The sequence below is a fragment of the Erythrolamprus reginae genome, chromosome 10, assembly GCF_031021105.1.
Source record: "Erythrolamprus reginae isolate rEryReg1 chromosome 10, rEryReg1.hap1, whole genome shotgun sequence".
NCBI classification, from domain to species: domain Eukaryota; kingdom Metazoa; phylum Chordata; class Lepidosauria; order Squamata; family Dipsadidae; genus Erythrolamprus; species Erythrolamprus reginae.
The window spans coordinates 23584350-23605594 of record NC_091959.1 but is presented as its reverse complement, the minus strand read 5'-3'; the positions used below and the strand labels follow the sequence as shown (position 1 = coordinate 23605594).

Sequence of the window (21245 nt, the reverse complement as noted above, 5' to 3'; positions counted from 1 at the left end):
ATGTTTATCCTCAAGATAAAATATATTCATGCACACACCACTTAAAGTCCCCTTTTGTTTCTCCTCCCCATCTGCTGCTCTTTTTAAATTTTGTGTGCATGTGTGTGTGTTTTAAAGGGCTGTCTCTGTTACTATGCAAGTACAGTGTTCCCTCGACTTTCGCGGGGGATGCATTCCGAGACTGCCCGCGAAAGTCGAATTTCCGCGAAGTAGAGATGCGGAAGTAAATACACTATTTTGGCTATGAACAGTATCACAAGCCTTCCCTTAGCACTTTAAACCCCTAAATTACCATTTCCCATTCCCTTAGCAACCATTTAGATTATTACTCATCATGTTTATTAAAATTTATTAAAAAAATATTTATTAAAGGTGGATGAAAGTTTGGCAATGACATATGATGTCATCGGGCGGGAAAAACCATGGCATAGGGAAAAAAACCACGAAGTATTTTTTTAATTAATATTTTTGAAAAAACGTGGTATAGACTTTTCGCGAAGTTTGAACCCGAGGGAACACTGTAATCATCACCGTGGCTTGTCCAAATCTCGTTTTAAGATTTTATTTCCTTCGTTCTTTTGCAGAACATATCGAAGAAGGGCAGGCAAACAGCAGGCTTCAATACGAACAGAAGATCCAGACGCTGGAAAAGGAATTGGCTCATTACAAATGGCTCAATGAGGAACTAAACCAGAAGTTAAGGCAGTCGGAAGGACACAGCGGAGGTGAGGATGGGTTTCTGGTGTGGTGGTGAATACGCCTTTGCTATTCCACTTGTTGTAGAGGACGGAGGAAAGGGCTGTGAGGTCAGGAGGAAATGCACAGCTGGCAGGTGACACACGGAGCCATATCTGCTGGCATGTGAGCCGTTACCCTAGCTCAGTTCCAATGTGCATGTGTGTGCTGGCCAGCTGATTTTCAGCTCAGCCGGAGGCTCTGGGAAGGCATTTTCAGCATCTGGAGAGTTTCCAAAGGGATAGGGGAGAGCATTTTTGCCTCTGGAGCCTGGGGAGGATGAAAAACAGGCCAACTAGGCCTACCAGAAGTTGGGAAATGGGTTGTTTTAGGCCTCCAGAGGGTCTGCGAGGTGGGCAGGGGAGGCCATTTTCGCCATCCCCAGGCATTGAATTATTTATTTATTTGTTTGTTTGTTTGTTTGTTTATTAGATTTGTATGCCGCCCCTCTCCGAAGACTTGGGGCGGCTAACAACAATATAAAAAGACAATGTAAACAAATCTAATATTAAAAATAATCTAAAAAACCCCAATTTAAAGAACCACTCATACATACAAGCATACCATGTATAAATTCTATAAGCCTAGGGGGAAGGGAAATTTCAATTCCCCCATGCCTGACGACAGAGGTGTGTTTTAAGGAGCTTGCGAAAGGCAAGGAGGGTGGGGGCAACTCTGATATCTGGGGGGAGCTGGTTCCAGAGGGTCGGGGCCGCCACAGAGAAGGCTCTTCTCCTGGGTGTGGGTACTCATGCATGCGTGATAGGGCACGCCCACGCTCTTTCAGCACCCAAGGAAAAAAAAGATTCACAATCGTTGGTCTAGATCAGTGTTTCCCAACTTTGGCAACTTGAAGATATTTGGACTTCAACTCCCAGAATTCCCCAGCCAGTGAATGCTGGCTGGGGAATTCTGGGAGTTGAAGTCCAAATATCTTCAAGTTGCCAAGGTTGGGAAACACTGGTCTAGATGTTGTGGTCCACTAGCATCTATAGAAATAGCCCATTTCCTGACTTCCAGTGGGCCCAGTAGGTTGTTTTTCACCCTCTCCAGGCTTCAGAAGCTTTTTTGGAACCGGAGGATGGTGAAAATACCCTTCCCCGCCTTTGTGGAGAACTTCCAGAGGTCGAAAACACCCTCCCAGAGCCTCCGTGCTAGCAAAAAATTCAGCTGGCTGGTGGGCACACATCTGCCAGTGGTGGAGCTGAACTATGACAACAGTTCGAGTGCTGGCAGATATGGCTGCTTGCCATAGGTTCACCATCACGGTACTAGATCAACCATGGTGTTCCGTATTTTTTTTTGTCTGTTAATGACCACATAATCCCTTGCATTGGGGTGGAATTAGGGTAACTGAATGGAGCTGAGTGTTTAATGGCTGGATGCCCTTCTTGTTGCCAATGCGGAGTTCACAGCAGACATATATAGAGCGCTGGTGAGACCCCATTTGGAGTACAGTACTGTGTTCAGTTCTGGAGACCTCACCTACAAAAAGATATTGACAAAATTGAACGGGTCCAAAAACGGGCTACAAGAATGGTGGAAGGTCTTAAGCATAAAACTTATCAGGAAAGACTTCATGAACTCAATCTGTACTCTGGAGGACAGAAGGAAAAGGGGGGGGATATGATCGAAACATTTAAATATGTTAAAGGGTTAAATAAGGTTCAGGAGGGAAGTGTTTTCAATAGGAAAGTGAACACAAGAACAAGGGGACACAATCTGAGGTTAGTTGGGGGAAAGATCAAAAGCAACATGAGAAAATATTATTTTACTGAGACTAGTAGATACTTGGAACAAACTTCCAGCAGACGTGGTTGGTAAATCTAAAGTAACATGCCTGGGATAAACATATATCCATTCTAAGATAAAATACAGGAAATAGTATAAGGGCAGACTAGATGGACCATGAGGTCTTTTTCTGCCGTCAGTCTTCTGTTTCTATATTCTCATTGTGCCCAGAGAGAAATATCTGCCTCTACCTAGGATTTGAACTCACAGCCTTCTCATCGTGAAGTGAGAGTTCCACCTCTAGGCCACCGCACCACTCCAACCATGTTGTTCCATCACTCTCACTAAAAGATTCTTTCCTCCCAACAGGTATGGAGAAGGGCATCTTTGCAGTTGGGGATAGACTCAGTTCACTCAGCACCCGTGAAGATTTTAGCAAAAACAGCCAGCCGGAGCCACCCTTGCAGTTGGAGCCCTCAGAAAGGAATCAAAGAAAGAGAGAGGAACCCCGGGACTTGGTGCATACGCCATTGCCGTCCACCTGGAGGCGCTGCTCACTGTCTAGTGCCAATAACTTGATAGTGGAAGATTTTCGTCAGATGGAGGCGGATTTTCTCCTAAGATCTAACCAAGCCAAGAATATTCCTTTGCCATCCAGATCCCGCAAAGAATCGCACCGGGCCAGTCAGAACACCATCCCTGGGTTGTCGTATCCAGAAATCATTGACGTCAGAAAAAATCCCCTCTAGTTGAGATGTTGACTGTTCCATCAGAAATAAGCTATTAAGCGTCTTCTGAAGATCATCATTTATCATGGGCATCATTTAGTCTCGAAAGACTATGGCAGTGATGGTGAACCTTTTTTTCCTTGGGTTCCAAAAGCGTGTGTGTGCTATCGCGCATGCGCAAGTGCCTACACCCATAATTCAATGGCTGGGGGTGGCGAAAATGGCCTCCCCCACCCCTGGAGGCCTGAAACAACCCATTTCCCAACTTCTGGTGGGCCCGCTCGGCCCATTTTTCAGCCTCTCCAGTGTTGTGGTTAGCTCTGGCCCAGCTCCTGCCCCAAGGACTGTGGATGTGGGGGAGACATCCATATGCTGCAGGCCTGTTTTGCCCCCGGTGAAATCTGCTGATGAAGGCTCCTCTGACCAAGAAGACATGAGTGACAGGGAGGAGGAGAGTGTGGCAGACAGCTCAGAAGATCAATTATGTAGCTCCTCCTTGGATTCGGAACAAGAGTTAATGATACAGCCACGCATGCGGAGAATGATGCATAGGCAGCAACAACTGAAAGATTATTATAAAAGAAAATGAGGCCACCTGTGGCTGGGTGGGGCTGTGGTAATTAGTGAGGCTGCTATAAATAGCAGCCTGTGGGTTTGGCCATTGTGGAGGATTATCTGATCGTTGTGTTTCGTGCCTGCTTTGCTGCCTTTGACCTTTTGTGTGCTGATTTTTCCCCGCTTTGAAACTAAACCAGAGCAAAGTGTGTTTCACTGTGTGAAAGAAGAAGGACTGTGAATTGCCTCACAGCTGCAAGCTAAGTATCACAGAACTGATAAGGGACTTGTACAAATTACCAGTTTGTTTGGAGAAGAGTGCTCTTTGCTATACCAAAAGAGGGCTTGGTTTAAGTGAATTTTCATTATAAAGAACATTGTTTTGAATTTTGAAATGTGTGTGTGTCTGAAATTTGTACCTGTGAATTTTCGGGAGGATTCTACCAGAGAGCCCAACAGAACACCCAGACTCCAGCAGATATGGCTTTGTGTACCACTTGTGGCACCCATGCCATAGATTCGCCATCATTGGATTATGGTGTCATGCTCTGGAAAGAGTTCCTAAAACAGCATCTAGTGTGGCTAGAAAGGCCAATCCGAGAGTGGCAATCCCTTCCACACGGCTCCAGATTTCGCCGGTTCCAGGACTGCTTCTTTATCCCAGCCTGCCAAACATGTGTGTCCTCGAAATGGAGAAGGCCATGCTGCGACTTTAGCCTCCCAGCTGAAAGATCAGAGGTCAAGGTTTCCCAGCTGTTAATGTCTATTCCCAAGGCCCTCTTACAGATATTCTTATATCTTAGCTGTGATCTCCCTCTGGGGCGCTCCTGAGGATAACTGCTCATAAATCACCAAAAAGACAGTAGGCAGATTCATCCATTCATCCAAAATCATTATGCAAAATCTGAAGATAGCTTGGATCAACGAAAGGATGCACGATAGCTGCCTTGTATCTGAAGGACTGTCCCATAGATGTGGCAGAATTGCTCCAGAAGACAGGACAAAAAGCATAGATCAGCGGTGTTAACCTTGGCAACTTTAAAGACTTGTTGACTTCAACTCCCAAAATTCTCCAGCCAGCCAAGGGGGTTGAAGTCCACAAGTTGCCACTGTTGGATACCTCTGCCATAGATTTTTCATAATCACTTTCCTAATGATAGAAAATGTCCCAGTCATGGAAAAGATTGCCTCGGAAGTTTATTATTATTTATTAGATTTGTATGCCGCCTTTCTCCGAAGACTTGGGGCGGTTCACAGTGATGGTCTCCTTCGCTGGAGATCTTCAAGCAGACGCTAGATAGCTGTCTATCAGAAATACTATACTGCTCAAAAAAAATAAAGGGAGCGCTCAAATAATACATCCTAGATCTGAATGAATGAAATATTCTTATTGAATATTTCATTTGCACAACTATTCCATTTGCACAACACCATGTGAAATTGACTGTCAGTCAGAGTTCCTTCCTAAGTGGACAGTTTGATTTCACAGAAGTTTATTTACTTGAAGTTATATTCTGTTTTTTAAGTGTTCCATTTATTTTTCCGAGCAGTGTATATTGCTGCATTAGACAGATGATGATAAGATCCATTCCAGCATGTACAATCTCCAGATTGTATACATCTGCTTTAGTCAACTGAATGAATCCAGTCAAATGTTGATATCTTTGCAGATCTTTTTTCCTAAAAAATAAACTAGATAGCTCTTTGTAAATTTGTCTAGAGATTCCCCTAGTTTGGTCATACATTTGATTAAACTGGTATTTTGACTTTTCTTTCCCTCCAGATACAGCCAACAGGTTCAGGATTAGGACTTCAAAAGTGTGGTTGAATCAAAGTTAGAACCTTGGAATACTTAAGCATGAATCGAAGAAGTGCTAAACCTTTAGCGACCATTTGAAAAAATCAGTTTGTCAAAAGGAATTAATTTATTTTACAAAAGAACAATTTAAAAGTGGTTGCTTTCACTGCTCTCCATTCTGGACATTCCTCTTCAAACCTTACAAAGGCCATACAGTAACACAGCCCTTATTTTAAAAAAACTATATAAAATACAACAGAAGTCTCCGAGTTTGGCCCCTTTAAGACTTGTGGACTTCAACTCCCAGAATTCTGGAAATTGAAATCCACACATTTTAAAAGGGGCCAAGCTTGGAAACCCCCTGAAATACAGAATTAATTTCCGCTCTTATAGGAACTCGGCAACGAATCACTGTTAACCACACACAAGTGGTGACTGGATCCTGATTTGGATTGCCCAATTTGTCCCAAACAGGTTGAAGGTCTGGCTCCAAAATCTTCCCCGGCCATCTCGTTTCAGCAGAGTGGCCTTTTCCGTGAGTAGGTCCGGGTAATGGATTTCTTTTTGGCCGGCGTGCTGCGGAAAAGAGAGAAGTCCTCGTAGGCAGCTCCAAATGCATCCAGGTCTTCCCCTGTAGGAGAAAATTGGTGTGAAAAATCCCAGAACGCGGTTAAGAACACAAATTTGTTTGACGGGTGTGAAGAACTTTCTAGCTTTCTTGAAGGAAATGTCTTTTCAAATACTCCTCTTCTTTTATCAACCTCATAATCTCTCTCTCTCTTTTTAAAATTGACATATAAAACAATACAATTCAGAAAACGTTAAAAAACAATGCAAACATGCAAGTAAAGAGGGAAAGAAGGATAAGGGGGAGGAAAGGAAAGAAAGACGAAGAAGGAAGAGAAAGGAAAGAAAAAGGGAAGGAAAGAAAGCACTGTTATTTTCTTTGTTTACATGTCTGATAGTTCGAAAGCAGACTGTACATACACCAGTGTTTCTCAATCATTTTTTGTTACACCTACCCTAGGAAGAAGTAAACATTTCCCCAACTCTCCGACAGGACGATTGTTTGCAATATTCGGCACCTTTTCGCTGAAAAAACTCAAGTGGCTTATCAGCGTAATTGGGGTGTAATGTGTTTAAGAGATGCCTTAATTTATTTGGTTTCATGCTGTCTGCTGCCAACATTTTTAGACACAGTAAACATACTGGTCTTTCCTTGTCTCCCACCATAGTCACAATGAAGTCAAGCACTACATACACTTCGTCATATTTCCTCATCTTAGCTTTCGGGAGACTTACATTTGTCTCATTATCTCTGTCTCTCTCCTCCTTTCTTTTCATTCATGTTCAATATTTTTCCATGGTGTCTCTTTTAAGGTTTGTTATCTGCACTTCATATCCCCTGCTCTGTGCTGTGTGCTATTGTTCGCTGCAAAAAAAACCCTACTCCCTGCGGCAAAGAAAGCACATTCCCCGGGGTCATGAGCCCCCCACCCCCAGGCATCACTCCGCTTCCCCCATAGGGGACCCGCCCTACTATTGAGAAACACTGACATACATCATTATTGCTTTATCTGAATACCGTATTTTTCAGAGCATAAGATGCACCAGACTATAAGATGCACCTTAGTTTGGGGGGAGGAAAATAGGGAAAAACAATAATCTTTGAAATGTTGTTACTCACTACACCAAGGGTTTGAAATGCAAATTGGCATACCTTTTGGGCACTTCCTCTGGGTTGCAGGAGGGCCTTTGTAGAGGAGAGGGGACTGTTCCAGGGCCCAAAGACCACTGGCAGAGATCACACCGTTTTCTGAAGATTTGGGTGGAGTCGTATCTGGAGTTGGAAAAAAAAGATTTAAACTTAAAGAAAATTGCAACAAACACTGGAGCTAATTCACAGGAGATAAAACAGCTGTAAGGGAGTCCACTGGACATAAGTAGAAAATAAAACAAGGTATCAATAGCTCTGCATAGGTTTATCCTGATAGATCATTAAAATTAAAGCTCCAGGATCCAGGTTCAAGCCCTTTCTCACAACATCAACAAACCACAGAAGAAATGAATCAAGGACTGAGAGTGTTTGAGCAGGCACCAGCTTGGAAATGCTTTAATTTGGATTCTTGCAACTAAGGGTTGCATTCTTAACTAGACTTGCATGAAAAAGTCTGGAGACTTATTTTCCATATTTTTCAGAGGATTAGAGCACACTCCCCCCCAAAATAAGGCTGAAAATTTGGGTGCTTCTTATACTCAGAATGTAGCTTTCTCGAAGCTTTTTCCCCCAGCCCCAACGAGCTTCCCAGCTCTTCTTGGCTTGCAGGCTTTTTCATTGCTACTCTCTCCAAATAAGTTTTTTTCTAGTCTGTGTAGGTATTTTTTCATTGCTACTCGCTCTGAATAAGATTTTTTTCAGCTCTAACCATGTAATGTGCTGAAACTGACCAGACTAAGGACGCTAGCCAGTGGGTTTTGCCTCCCAAGGACAATTCTATCTGTCCGTCCATCACCCTGGGGGGGTGGAATTACTGACCCCCTCAGAGAGGGTCCGCAACTTGGGCGTCCTCCTCGATCCACAGCTCACATTAGAGAACCATCTTTCAGCTGTGGCGAGGGGGGCGTTTGCCCAGGTTCGCCTGCTGCACCAGTTGCGGCCATATTTGGACCAGGAGTCACTGCTCACAGTCACTCATGCCCTCTTCACCTCGAGGTACGACTACTGTAACGCTCTCTACATGGAGTAGTGTTGAAAAGTGTTTGGAAACTTCAGATCGTGCAGAATGCAGCTGCAAGAGCAATCATGGGCTTCCCTAGGTATGCCCATGTCACACCAACACTCCACAGTCTGCATTGGTTGCCGATCAGTTTCTGGGCACAATTCAAAGTGTTGGTTATGACCTATAAAGCCCTTCATAGCATCGGACCAGGATATCTGCGAGACCACCTTCTGCCGCACGAATCCCAGCAACCGGTTAGGTCCCACAGAGTTGGCCTTCTCCGGGTCCCGTTGACTAAACAATGTCGTTTGACGGGCCCCAGGGGAAGAGCCTTCTCTGTGGCAGCCCCGACCCTCTGGAACCAGCTCCCCCCAGGGATCAGAATTGCCCCCATCCTCCTTGCCTTTCATAAACTTCTTAAAACCCACCTCTGCCATCAGGCATGGGGGATTTGAGACATTTCCCCTTGGCTATGAAGTTTTATGTATGATATGTTTGTGTGTATGTTTTTTATATACTGTGGTTTTTAGGCTTTTTAATGTAAAATTGTTATTTTAAACTTTAATATTAGATATGTTACTGTATATTGTTTTTATCATTGCTGTGAGCCGCCCCAAGTCTGCGGAGAGGGGCGGTATACAAATCTAATAAATAATAATAAAACAATAATCTGGTAGGCAGATTTCCCCCTTCCCCTTATTTTCCTCCCCAAAAACTAAGATGCGTCTTATACTTTAAAAATATGGTGATGATTGTCTTGACAGGACAAAAGTAGGAACGATCAGCCCCAAAATACCTGAAAAATTGAAGATGTCCTCCAAGATCGTTGACTTTGAGGATACCGTCTGTTCTCCCAGGCTCACTTCAGCCGAGTAGGCAGCTGCCTCGGGATTTTCTTTTAGCAGGCATGGCCTTTTCGTTTCCTGGCTAGCCTCCTCAGCCAGTGCTCTCTGCTTCTGAGCCCTTTTTCTAGACTCTAGCATCAGAGTGCTTCTGTAGATGTTCTCGTCCTTATTGCCTTCCATCTCAATGCCAAGGGCCTGACCTTGAAGCTTATCAATTCCTTCAAGTTCCAGGTCTCCCGGAAGCCGAGCTTTTCCGCTACCGAAAAGTTCTAATGCTTCCTTGCCCGCTGGCTCCTCTCCAAGTGCTTCAGCCGGCCTTTCACTTCGGCCGTAGCCCACGGCGGCCCGTTTCCTTCGTGGCCAATCCTTGATGGCCTCGGGAGTAACCTTCCCTTTACGTTTTGGAGACGGGGTCCAAGGGAAGCCAGCGCCACTCCGGGAGGGGGAAGTTGTCAACGAGGTACAGAGAGTGGGTGAATAGGAGTGGCATATGTAAGTCTGCCCGCCCATCCCAAACTTCCCAGGGGTGTTGTGGGCAGAGCGCACACAGGACGGCGAGATGGAGACGGGTTCCAATTTCTCCAGGTGCCTACTACACCAGCCCACCGAAACATCCCCCGCGGCACAATCATTTCCCTCCCCCTTGGGTTTGTCGGACAAATCAAGGGACTGCTGGGCGGCATCGGAAGCCACTTTTCTGATGCGTAACTTTGGCAGGCCAGACTCCTGCATTTCAAGCTCAACCTCATAGGTCAGTGGCGAAGCTGTGGCTGCGAGGGTTCTAGAGGCGGCCGTCTTCTCTTCCTTCTCCAGCCGCGCGGCGGCTTCCCGTTGCCTTCTGTCGACGGTGCAGCGCAACGCGTAGGCGCCAGACCCGGGCTTTGAGATTGCAAGCGGTGAATCCTGATCATGCCCAGGAGGGCTTGAGGAGAGCAGAGATTGCCCAGCTGTAGCATCCTCTGTTGAAGAAACGCTACTCCTAGAGACTGGAGAACCATCAGAAAGAGACTTGCTGAGATCCAGTTTTTCGCACAATACTACGGCATGTGCCAAGCGCACGGGATTATTGGAAGAGAACGTAGGTGATGGGCGTCTCTCTAAATCCTTCCTTTTAGTTGGGCTTATTATTTTATTCGTTGGTTCGGATCTCTGATCCAGGGAAGTGTCCTCTGTACTGCCAGGTTTAATAAATGGGCTGGTTTCAGCCAGAAGACTTTTGGGGCCAATAGAGAGAGGTTCCTCTCTGTGCAAGGATGGAGAGGAGCCGAGGGCTTTTATGGGGGAGGTCTTTTTTGGGACTCTCTGTGTTTCTTGGGGACTCCAAGAGCTTCTTCCCAGCTCTTCCCCATTTGGAGAGAGCGTGCAAGGGCTCACAGCTTTGGCAGACCCATTGCAAAATGGAGAGATAGTGTCAAATTGGAAAGCAGAATGAATCTCCGGAACGGATTCAGAAGAAACGGCTCTAATATTTGGACTGCTCTGGATGGGCATCGAACCTAATTCTTCTGGATGTGCATCTTCGAGGGCTATGGATGATGCTTCTAACCACTCAGGGGGGAAGTCCACAGATGAGACTGGCTCAGGACAGGTATTTCTTCGTATCTGAAGAGTCCTGTTCTCAGCCGAAAGCGTAGGCGTTATTTGGGGGCCAATTCCCAAGGAACAACTCGGGGATTGCGGTTCTGAGCATGACTTGCCCTGAAGAGCAAATGGGGGTGAAGGAGGAGGTGACCGAACGACGGGTGAATCGGAACCGTCTGCAGGCAAAGCAAACACGTCATCCAGCATGTCAGAGAGTGGTAACTTCTCTGGGGTTTGGGGTTCTGTTGCCCTGGATGAGGAAGGATGCCAGTTTTTCTTCTCCGCAATCCAAGGCAGGCAGGATTCCTGATTTGCAGTGGAGGTAGGCAAGGATTTGCTCTTCTGCCTCGAAGGAGAGGAGAAAAGATTTCCCAGACATTTGGCCACAGTATTTTTAAAGGCTGGAGTTTTCTGGGGAGTCCGTTGCGCCTTTTCTTGAATCCGAGGAGATCTTCTCAGCATGCTGCCCTTGGGATTTAAGAGCTCCTGAAAATAGCTCTTCCCTGGCGCCTGTGAAAGAAGGGTGGAAAAAGATTAGAGATACAGAGAATAGAACAGAACAAACTGTGCACTTTTAAAAGCATGAAGTTAGCAATAACAATTAGACTTCTATATCGCTTTACAGTGCTTTTACAACCCCTCTCTAAGTGGTTTACAGAGTCAGCATATTGTCCCCAACAATCTGGGTCCTCATTTTACCGACCTCAAAAGGATGGAGCCTGGTGAGATTTGAACTACCAAATTGCAATCAGCCAGCAGTCAGCAGAAGTAGCCTGTAGTACTGTACTTTAACCACTGCAGAAATCTTGAAAGCAAAGTTCTTAGCAGAATTGTGGTGCGTAATAACTGCTTTGTAGAATAGCTAGAGCTCATATAATAACCCTCTTTAAAAATGGCACGTATCTTCTTCTATGAACAGCAATTTTATACAGGCTGTCCAGGGGGAAAACATTTTGAATTTCCCTGACATTTCCCTGTAACTTGCAATCTAGTTAAAGAGCAATGGTAGATGACGTCATACCAAACGGCTAAACCGTGGAGAAATATCAGTAGCTGAGGAAGCAAGTTGTTGCCACAGTTATGGTCATTTTTGCTTGACTCTGCCAGGCAGCGCGATCCGTTTTTTTAAAACATGATTTTCCCCTGACTTTAAAATATTTTAATACTTTGTTTTTTCCAATTTATTCTTCTTTTTCACGAATTCCCTGATAAATTCCGATATTTCCCGAACTGCCGATTTCCCTGATAATTCCTTGATTTCCCTGTTTTCCACGTTTGTTGGACGCCCTGTTTATATATCTGAATTCTAATATTTTTTTAGATAAACACCTAATGAAGAATATATTATCTATCAGTAGACTGGTCATTTTTAAGTGCACAATCGCAAAGCACATGCCTTGTAAATGATTAAACTACAGTCTAGATCCAAGAACCTTTAAAAAGAGCAAAGAAACTGGGAAAAACCATCGTTGATGATCACCCAGAATTACTTTTGGTAAGACAGGTATACATTTGATTAATACTTTTTTTTTATAAAACCAGATAAATATTGAGAAAAATAGAAAGATGGCAATTCTACCTGAGGAACATGATCATCAAAGGTGAGTTGTTTTCTTCTCGTTCTCCCCAAACTAAATCCACCCAAAACTTCTCCAAAAAGGATACTCTTTGGAGATTGGGGGGCTTTTTTGGGAGGTGAAGACAAACCTGTGAATAAAAATCCAACACTTTAGACAAGCTTAAGCAAATATATCTGTAAGTTTGCAGGATAAACTCTACCTAAGATGACCATTTATCGTGATAAACCCCATGTCCTTCTAAATACTACTGAACTACACCTCCTAGCATCGTTTAGCCAGCCTAGTCATTAGTGAGGGATGCTGAGAAATTCATTGGGAAAAAAGTTTGGAGGCTGACTATTCTGTATTAGAAAATATGAAAGGTTTTCATTTCAATTTAAATTAGTGATGAGGAACTAATTCTAAATAGCACAAACATAAATACTGAATACAGGTCGGGAAACTCAATCTCTCCCTTGCTTACATCGTAATTAGCTCTCGTTCCTCACCTGGTTCTTCCAGATGTGGAGAATGCATTGGTGATGTGTTTCTCTTGTTTGGCTCTAGGGGGCAGATGTTGCTGGAGAGAAACCTATCCTGCATCAATTGTTTGATCCGCGGACTTCTTCTTAAACCATCTTTTAAGAAGCGAGAACAAAAGGGGAGAGAACCAAGGAGCATTAAAGCTTGATATAGACTATATCACCCTTGGAAGAAAACACTGAGGACTGGAAGCCCCACTTATAAAAAGAAAGAGCACTTCAAAGCTCATGAAGAATTCTTTTGATACTATCATTTTTCAGAAGCATAAATTGGCAAGAGGGGAGATGGCTGATCTATAGCAAATAAGGATGCTAGACACCACCACCAAGAGATAGAAATAACACTAAAATAAACCTGGACATGCAACTATAAAGGGCTGAATTTAGCGCCGCTCCATGTCCTTCAAACTGCCTCTTTCTCTCTCTCACCCGCCAACCCCAATAATGACCTAGATGAAATTGTAACCACTTCCTATCAGTGTCTATTTTCATCCGTTGACTTGGCTGCTTTCAAGATGAAAGCAGTTGAGATGACAATGCTGTATCTGGTGCATGGCTCTTGCCCAAAGCCAGAATTTAATCATAAGAACCGGGGTGCCGCAGCAGTTAGAAGGTAGCAGGCTAATCCTGCCGACTGCCAGCAGTTCGATCCTGACCGACTGAAGGTTGAGTCAGCCTTCCATCCTTATGAGATTGGGATAATGAGTGTTCTGGTTCAGGCTACTCAGATGATAGTTGAATAAATTGCTTCTCAGACGCTTAATATTCAAACGGTAACACTTCTATTTATTTCTTCTACTTAATTCTAGCACAATACAATTCTGTGATGCAGCAGAATTACTTTCGGTTTTTCCTGCGATAAACTAGATAATTTATCTTTATAATTGCTTTACTGGCTGCTAGAAGGCATTCCTCAATTTTTAGGCCAGTTTCTGCTGATTAAAAAGGCAATAAAATGGCAGTAACTCACACAATAAGAACTGTACACTCCAGAGATCCCAGGCAGAACTCCATGTTGGCTGGATGTCAGATTGACATAAATAGCTCCTGCTTCCATCCAATTCCGGATGTGATGTAATTAATTAATTAATTAATTAACTATGCTCTAAAATGCATCTCAAAATTTCTTCCCATTAACGTCTTATGACCTTTTCTGCTGCCTTCTGAATTTTGGGTCAATCCATCTCAAATCCTGACAGCTGGAACTATCTGAAGACACATCTGTCTGCATGCTCTCACTTGAAAGCTGCTCCCCTATTTCAACTTCGCCTTCACTAAAATTCTCTTCATCTCCTAAATCAGGTAAATTGACAGATTCCATTTCATCTTCCCCCTCTGAATCCGAGCATTCCAAAGGCTGTCAGGGAGCATACACAACAACGAGGACCTAGATTGTTGGGGGCAAGAGGCAGACGCTGCTTAGAGAGTGCTGTAAAGCACTCTATATAAGTGGCATGTAAGTCTAAGAGCTATTGCTATGTAAAGCACTCTGAAACATTATATGTCTAAGTGCTATTGCTATTTCATTTGAAGATAATTTTAATTGCACTTGTGTAACTAGCGTCTCTCAATCCTTGAGCCACTTTGATTTGCAAAGAAACAGCCTGTCAATCAGTACTTACAGGTTATGGTTTTTTCAGGAGATTCTTCTACAATGCCAATATCAGACCCGGGATCCGAACACCTTTGAAGAAAAGAGGACTTGAGGTTTAGTGGAGCAGCAAGAGATGTAGAAGTAGGGAAAGGAATTTTGACTTTATTTCAAAGTAAGATTGGTAAGATACACGGGGCTACCTTTGAAGAACATTCAGAAAGTCCAGATGGTAAAAAGTGCAGCTGCGGGAGCAGTATTGGGCCTTCCGAGATACGGCCAGGTCTCTCCAGCACTCCGCATGCTGCATTGGTTGCCGATAGGTTTCCGAAAGCAATTCAAAGCATTGGTTAGATTACTTATGGGACCACCTTCTGCCTCATATATCCCAGCGGCCGGTCAGGTCCCACAGAGTCGGCCTTCTCCAAGTCCCGTCAGCTAGATCATGTCGCTTGGCGGGGCCTAGGGGAAAAGCCTTCTCTGTGGCAGCCCCAGCCCTCTGGAATCAACTGCCTCCAGAGATTCGTACTGCCCCCATCCTCCCTGCCTTCCACAAGAGTTTAAAGACCTATCTTTGCCGGCAGGCTTGGGATCATTAACTCTATCAACTTGCCCCAGCCAATTAATGAATGTATAGGTGATTGGGTGAATGTGAGTGATTGATTTTTTTTTTAAAAAATGGGTTTTTTAGTGTTGTGGTTAGCTCTGGCCCAGCTCCTGCCCCAAGGACTGTGGAGGTGGATGTGGGGGAAACATCCAAATGTCACAGGCCTATTTTGCTGCCGACAGTCGGCCAGTGAATTATCCTCTGAAGGAAGTGTCTGTGAGATGGAAGGGGGGGGGGGCTGGCAGACAGCCCAGGAAGAAGCCAGTCCTCATTATCTTCGATAGACTCTGATGAGGAAACAATGATAGCCCCATGCATGCATAGAGTTATGCATAGGAGAGAACAGCTTCATAAGTATTACAGGCGATAAGAGAGTCCACCTGTGGTTGGGTGGGGTTCAAGTAATTAGGGCTGCTGTTAAATGGGCAGCGTGCTGACGCAGTGTGGAGATTATCTGATCGTACTTGTGGACCTTGACTTGCCGTTCAGGATTGTTCTCAGGACTTTGGATTTCAGGACTTTGACCATAAATCATAGTGAGTTTTACAACGTCTGAATAGTGGCTGTGACAAATTTCACAGTTACTGGTTAATTGACTGGATTTTTATTGTCTTTGTTATCTCACTGCATTCAAGTGGGTTTTGTTTTTACAAGAAATCCCTTTGAATTTAAAAAGGGAGTTTTGCTTCTATTTTTCTTTGGATAAAGAAACTATTGTTGCATTTTTCTCTGTGTGTCTCTGTTTTGGCTACTTTTACCTTTAATTGAAGGCTTGTGTCATAAGTCGGCAGAACATTTAGTATGCTTTTAATTGTAGATTTCTATTTGTTATGTATTCACTTTTGTTGTGAGCTGGCCTGAGTCTGAAGAATAGGGTGGCATGGAAATCTAATTAACAAACAAACAAACAAACAAACAAACAAACAAACAAACAAACAAACAAACAAACAGCTATTAAATGAATCTGAAGCTTTCACTCACCGGCCTGTAATCTGCCTCTGTATCAACCTCTTGGACATTTGCTTGTGCAAAGGGGTTTCGGCTACCTTTTTGGTCAATAGCTTGTGATGGGCTGAAAGAGAATAAGTTGTGTAAAGAAATAAAATTACACTTAAGCAAGCAACAATCGGTTTGCTTCCTGTTTGGGAAGCAAGGACAGGAATGATTTTCTCAGGACTGAATTTGTATTGAAAGCAGCTGCTACTTCATGTTATCATGGACAAATACTGTAGGCTTCTTGAACACAATCACATTTTCCCATGTAAGTTATAGCGGATGAACTCCACTCTATCAGATGTAGGGAATATAGTGCTGTGAAAATAAATCCCACATGCCTGGATAGAATAGCAATAGAAATGAATAGAATAGAAATTATTTACAGGCCAAGGGTGATCGGACACACGAGGAATTCACTGCATTTTTTGGATTTTGAGATGCACTGGTGTCATAAGACACACTAAGATTTCAAGGAAGGAAGAAAAAAAAAGTTTTTTGCCTTCCCTGGCCCCCAGGAGCACTCTAAAAGCCTATCAAACCCACTGTGTACCCTGCTTTTTCCAAAAATGGGGACACTTTTGCTTTCCCCCAGCCCCCAGGAGCACTCTACAAGCTTCCAAACCCTCTGCACAACCTGCTTTTTTGCAAAAACAGACCCCCCCCCTTTTTTTTTTTGGAAAAAAGGGCTATTTTTGCCTTTCCCCAGCCCCTGGAGCATTTTGCAGGGCTCCCAAATCCCCCGCACCCCAGTTTTGTGAAAAACAGCCCCCCTTTTTTTATTGCAAAGATGGGGTGGGGAGGTGGGGCCTTGGGAAGCCAAAATGGCTGTATTCTATGTATAAGATACACCAACATTACCACCCCCTTTTAGAGGAGAAAAAAGTGTGCCTTATACTCCAAAAATATGGTATCTCGAGTGCATAAACTGTGTATATATATATAAACAGGAATATAGTCATTGTAAATAAAATGTCATTATTAATATTTATTATTAATTAGATTTGTATGCCGCCCTTCTCCGAAGACTCGGAGCAATTTATGCCAATTGATCTTTAATTCAAGCCTCTTAGGATTCTATCCATTATTCCCTTACCTCTAATATCATCCTTAGATCTGCTGCGCTTATGTTTTAGATCTTCTAAAATGGAAACTGACTGGCTCCGAGCCATCTTTGGTAAGGAACTTTTCCCCAGAGTTTCTTCATTGAAAAGATTCCTTCTCACCTTTGTCACTTCTGAAAGCAACAAAAACAAGAGGTTTTCTACCCCGCAAGCATAACTTGGACAAAAGCAATCATCAGTAAGATATTTAAGAAAAACATCAGTAAAACATTTTTGTGGGAAGCATCTCATTGGTCCAATTTGTCAAGTCAGTTTTGGGGTAATGGATACAATTTGTGTATGTATTACATGGAGACAAGGGGCTAAATTAAGGGTGCTTGTGATAAATATTAAAGAAAGTTTGTAAAAATAACACACATGCTAGTGGTTTTTTTAAAAACGAATATCTGTAAAGGAGTAATCTCCTTAGCAGAAGCAGCGAAAGTAGCCAGCAGACCAAGTGGAGAAGATGCTTTTTAATGATCTTTTTTAAGAGTTATCAGATCAGTACAATTCAGTTCCCTTGCATGTAGCTAAATTTTATTATGCTGCTTGCAAAATTTGGCGGATTTCGATGATACACCAATGAACTTGCCACCAACTGCACTATTTTTATCTTGTTTTGTTTTATTTTCAATGTTTTATATTTGCAACTCTGGTCAGCGACTGTGATAAAAGCCATATTCATTGAGAAAATGTTGTTTTAGGGCACACAGTCGCTGTCTTATATCTTAGCTCCCTGCAACATGAGAGAAATATCACCTCTCTTCCTGCTTAGAATAGAATTTTGTCACTTTGCATGTACACTAATTGGCATACATTAAATGAAATCACATTATACGAATGGATATTTAATGCCTGAAGATAAGTCATTTGGGTTTTTTTCTTCTTAAAGGGCAATTATTATAAAATAAGGATGAAACAAATCAGGATGCATAGAGATGATTGAAGCACTGTGGCCTAAATGAGAGAAAGTAGCTTACAGAATGTATTTGCTAACAGCGTTTTAAATTTGAATAAGAACAATCTTTTTGGCAATCCAGGTGATAAAATTAAAAGTAGGCAGCATTTGATGGATGATGAATACCGAATGTAAACAGACATTAATTATTGCACTGTACTGAAGATTGAAGGTACATGATATTGCATGTTTTATACCCAAAAATGAAATCACATTGCATACAGGTCTCAAAAGGTCTCCACCTCTATTATAAACATAAACATGAAAAGATCGATAGATAGAAACATAGAAGATTGATGGCAGAAAAAGACCTCATGGTCCATCTAGTCTGCCCTTATACTATTTCCTGTATTTTATCTTAGGATGGGTATGTATTTATTCCAGGCATGTTTAAATTCAGTTACTGTGGATTTACCAACTACGTCTGCTGAAAGTTTGTTCAGATAGATGTATGGATGGATAGATGCAAAATTATGCATGTACCCACATATATTATATGACACAGAGAAAAAACACCGTCTAGTTTGGATGTATACATGTACATGGTGAGAAAATCCAATCTTGCAACAAATCTAAGGAAAGAAGACATACCTTGTACTCCCATTTTTTTGGAAACAGGTGCCAGTTTGGCATCCAGGGGCACACAAGAGGCGTCCTGAAAATTTAGAACACTGCGTTAGAAAGGCTGTGTCAACTTGCAAGGCTTTCAAGTTGCCCTAAGCAGAAGGGGAGAGAGCTGACGGAGTGGGCTGATTGTACTAACTGAAACTCCATTCCAAAATGTCTCTTTTACTGGCTGTGTCCGGGGTTACCAGAGTCAGCAGGAGGGGTGTGATTTATGGCATATCCAGTGAGGTGGGGAGGACACAGGGTCACAAGGGCACGTAACCTTCCTGAGCTCAGTTCTCACTGCATTGGAGTGTTGCCAAAATGTTGCTCTTAATAAATGGCTATATTTCTTTTGAAGCTTGGCTTGTGAATTAATTAGGGGCATCTTTCGGAAACTTCACAGGCTGCAAAATCCACATCATTTACAAGGTGTCAGTGGAAAACCAATACCAGTGAATAAAAACTACTTCATTCCAAATTATACAGAAAGTAAATTATGCCTCTCTCTCCTGTACTCAAAATCGATCACCCTTTCCAAACGACTAAGTTCTTTATGAAGCAGAGTTGCCTTTTCTGACGGTTGTGCACATTTCCCCTCCCTTTAATCTTGCAAGCCACATGTTCCCAAGCAGAAGTTTCACCTTTTTCCTGTGGTTCCAGGACGCTTGAGGAATTTCTATTTGGCGTAAATTCTGTGACATTTCTGTGATGCTCCTATGTCTGGCTAATGGGTGCTTTCTGAAAACAGAAGACAGACATTTTCAGCAAGTGAAGCAAAAACATCTAGATTCCAGCTACTGTTTTTAAGACATAGCACATTTTCTTCCCTTCCCCATCATGAATCAAGCCTATTTTTACAGGGTGTCCAGGGCGAAAGCATTTTGAAATTCCCTGACGTTTCCCTGACATTTCCCTGTAACCTACGATCTAGTTAAGGCACAGTCGTATATGATGTCATACCAAACGGCTAAGCCATGGAGAAATATCAGTAGCTGAGGAAGCAAGTTGAGGCTACAGTTATGCTCATTTTTGCTTGACTCTGCCAGGCAGTGCAATCCATTTTTTTTTACATGATTTTTCCGACTTTTAAACATTTTAATAGTTTTCTCCTGATTTATTCTGTTTTTTTCACAAATTCCCTGATAATTCCCTGATATTTCCTGAACCGCCGATTTTCCTGATAATTCCCTGATTCCCATGTTTTCCAGATTTGCTGGATACCCTGTTTTAAGGTGCACCAAACTGTGTTTCTTGCACATGGATGCCTTCAGGATATCCCCACACAAGCCCAGCAGATAAAGTACCACACAATAAGCCCAACAGATAATAACCCAACTCTGTTTTCCTAGTGATGGGAAACCTTTTTGGTACCGAGGTTTGTTGCGTGCATGCTCACTAGCCAGTTAATCTTTGCGCAAAGACCTGGCGCGCATGTGAGCACTGGAACTCTGAACAGCTGGCGATGGCACGCGTGCCAACAGAGAGGGCTCTCCATGCCACAGGTCCGCCATCATGGACCCAACCAATACTGTGGCTAAATAGAAATCAATTACAGAAGCAAGAGAAACACTGGTTTTAGCCTGAAGTCAACTCAACACTGTCAATTCCCTTTTCCTGACATTCAACTACCGTTTCTTGGCAGATCGGGTGCGCAGTTCTTCCAGCTCGTCTGCTTCAGCGCTTAAAGCTGCGGCTTTAGAAAGTGGAAGAGAGGCGGCAGAAGCAGGAAGGGATACACTCTGTGTCTCCTCAGTAACGGAGTCGTCGCTAAAAAAATCCGTTGGGAGGACGGAAGCTAATTTAGCCGGAATCTCCGTCCCCAGGCTGTAGTACAAGTCACCAAGAGTCTTGGGCATGGATTCCAGATATCTGTAGGGAGAGCGCAAAACCACAGGATTTAAGTTCTTGGCGAAGAATTCAAGTCCTTGACTTGCAACCATAACAGAGCCCAACATTTCTGTTGCTAAGCGAGACATTTCTTAAATGAGCTTTGCCGCCTTTTACAGCCTTGCTTGTCACTGCAGTTGATAAGTTAGTAGTCTGGTTGTTAAATGAATCCAGTTTTCCCACTGATTTTGCTTTTCAGAAGGTTGCAAAAGTCGATCCCAAGATTTTGAGACACGGTTATAAATGCGAAATCAGTTGCCTCTGACATTTGATCACTTACATATCTACAACTTCTTCCAAAAAACCGCTGAGATATCCTGCGTCTTTAGTCAAGCACAACATCCTAAGTAACTCCGTCATCTGCAAGAGAGTAAAAGTCCCCATATCGATGACACTCAAAGTCAAGAACAAAGTCTTACTTTCCAGGACTCAAGAAATGCGTAACACACACACACACACACACAACTTTATTTACCTCTTGCACAAGTTGCTCCATTCTGTCTGTGTTGTTTTGCAGTGAAGGCTGTTGCAGGCACATCTCCAGGCGCAAATACACTTGAAGTCGGCACCTTTTTTAAAAAAAGACATAATTGAAGGGGAATATTCCTTGTTTCTTTCCCCCTCAATTGTTCAAAATAGCCAAAAAAAGGGGGGGGCTGTGAGGGAGGGGGTGCAGGAGAAATTACTCTGAAAAGCATTT

The 21245-nt window shown here is 43.2% G+C and overlaps 2 protein-coding genes across 4 annotated transcripts in view; one reads left to right on the top strand and one right to left on the bottom strand.

Moving 5' to 3' along the window:
• Positions 1-12294, top strand: part of KIF7 (kinesin family member 7) — a 45266-nt gene extending 32972 nt beyond the window's left edge. Inside the window, exons 18-19 of one of the 3 annotated variants that reach the window (XM_070763498.1) lie at positions 585-725; positions 12236-12294. In XM_070763498.1, coding sequence (XP_070619599.1) covers positions 585-725; positions 12236-12246 — 152 coding nt within the window. In that variant the 3' untranslated portion in view covers positions 12247-12294. Of the gene's footprint in view, positions 1-584; positions 726-2835; positions 4145-12235 lie in introns of those variants that run through there. The other 2 variants (XM_070763495.1, XM_070763496.1) reach the window with 2 other exon arrangements.
• TICRR (TOPBP1 interacting checkpoint and replication regulator) overlaps positions 5656-21245 on the bottom strand; it is a 28112-nt gene continuing 12522 nt past the window's right edge. Inside the window, exons 10-22 of the mRNA XM_070763494.1 lie at positions 21021-21114; positions 20826-20905; positions 20288-20527; positions 19300-19396; positions 18641-18704; positions 17082-17222; positions 15974-16064; positions 14417-14478; positions 12762-12890; positions 12273-12400; positions 9064-11203; positions 7268-7387; positions 5656-6178 (exon numbers count right to left, since the gene is read on the bottom strand). Coding sequence (XP_070619595.1) covers positions 6063-6178; positions 7268-7387; positions 9064-11203; positions 12273-12400; positions 12762-12890; positions 14417-14478; positions 15974-16064; positions 17082-17222; positions 18641-18704; positions 19300-19396; positions 20288-20527; positions 20826-20905; positions 21021-21114 — 3502 coding nt within the window. The 3' untranslated portion in view covers positions 5656-6062. The remainder of the gene's footprint in view (positions 6179-7267; positions 7388-9063; positions 11204-12272; positions 12401-12761; positions 12891-14416; positions 14479-15973; positions 16065-17081; positions 17223-18640; positions 18705-19299; positions 19397-20287; positions 20528-20825; positions 20906-21020; positions 21115-21245) is intronic.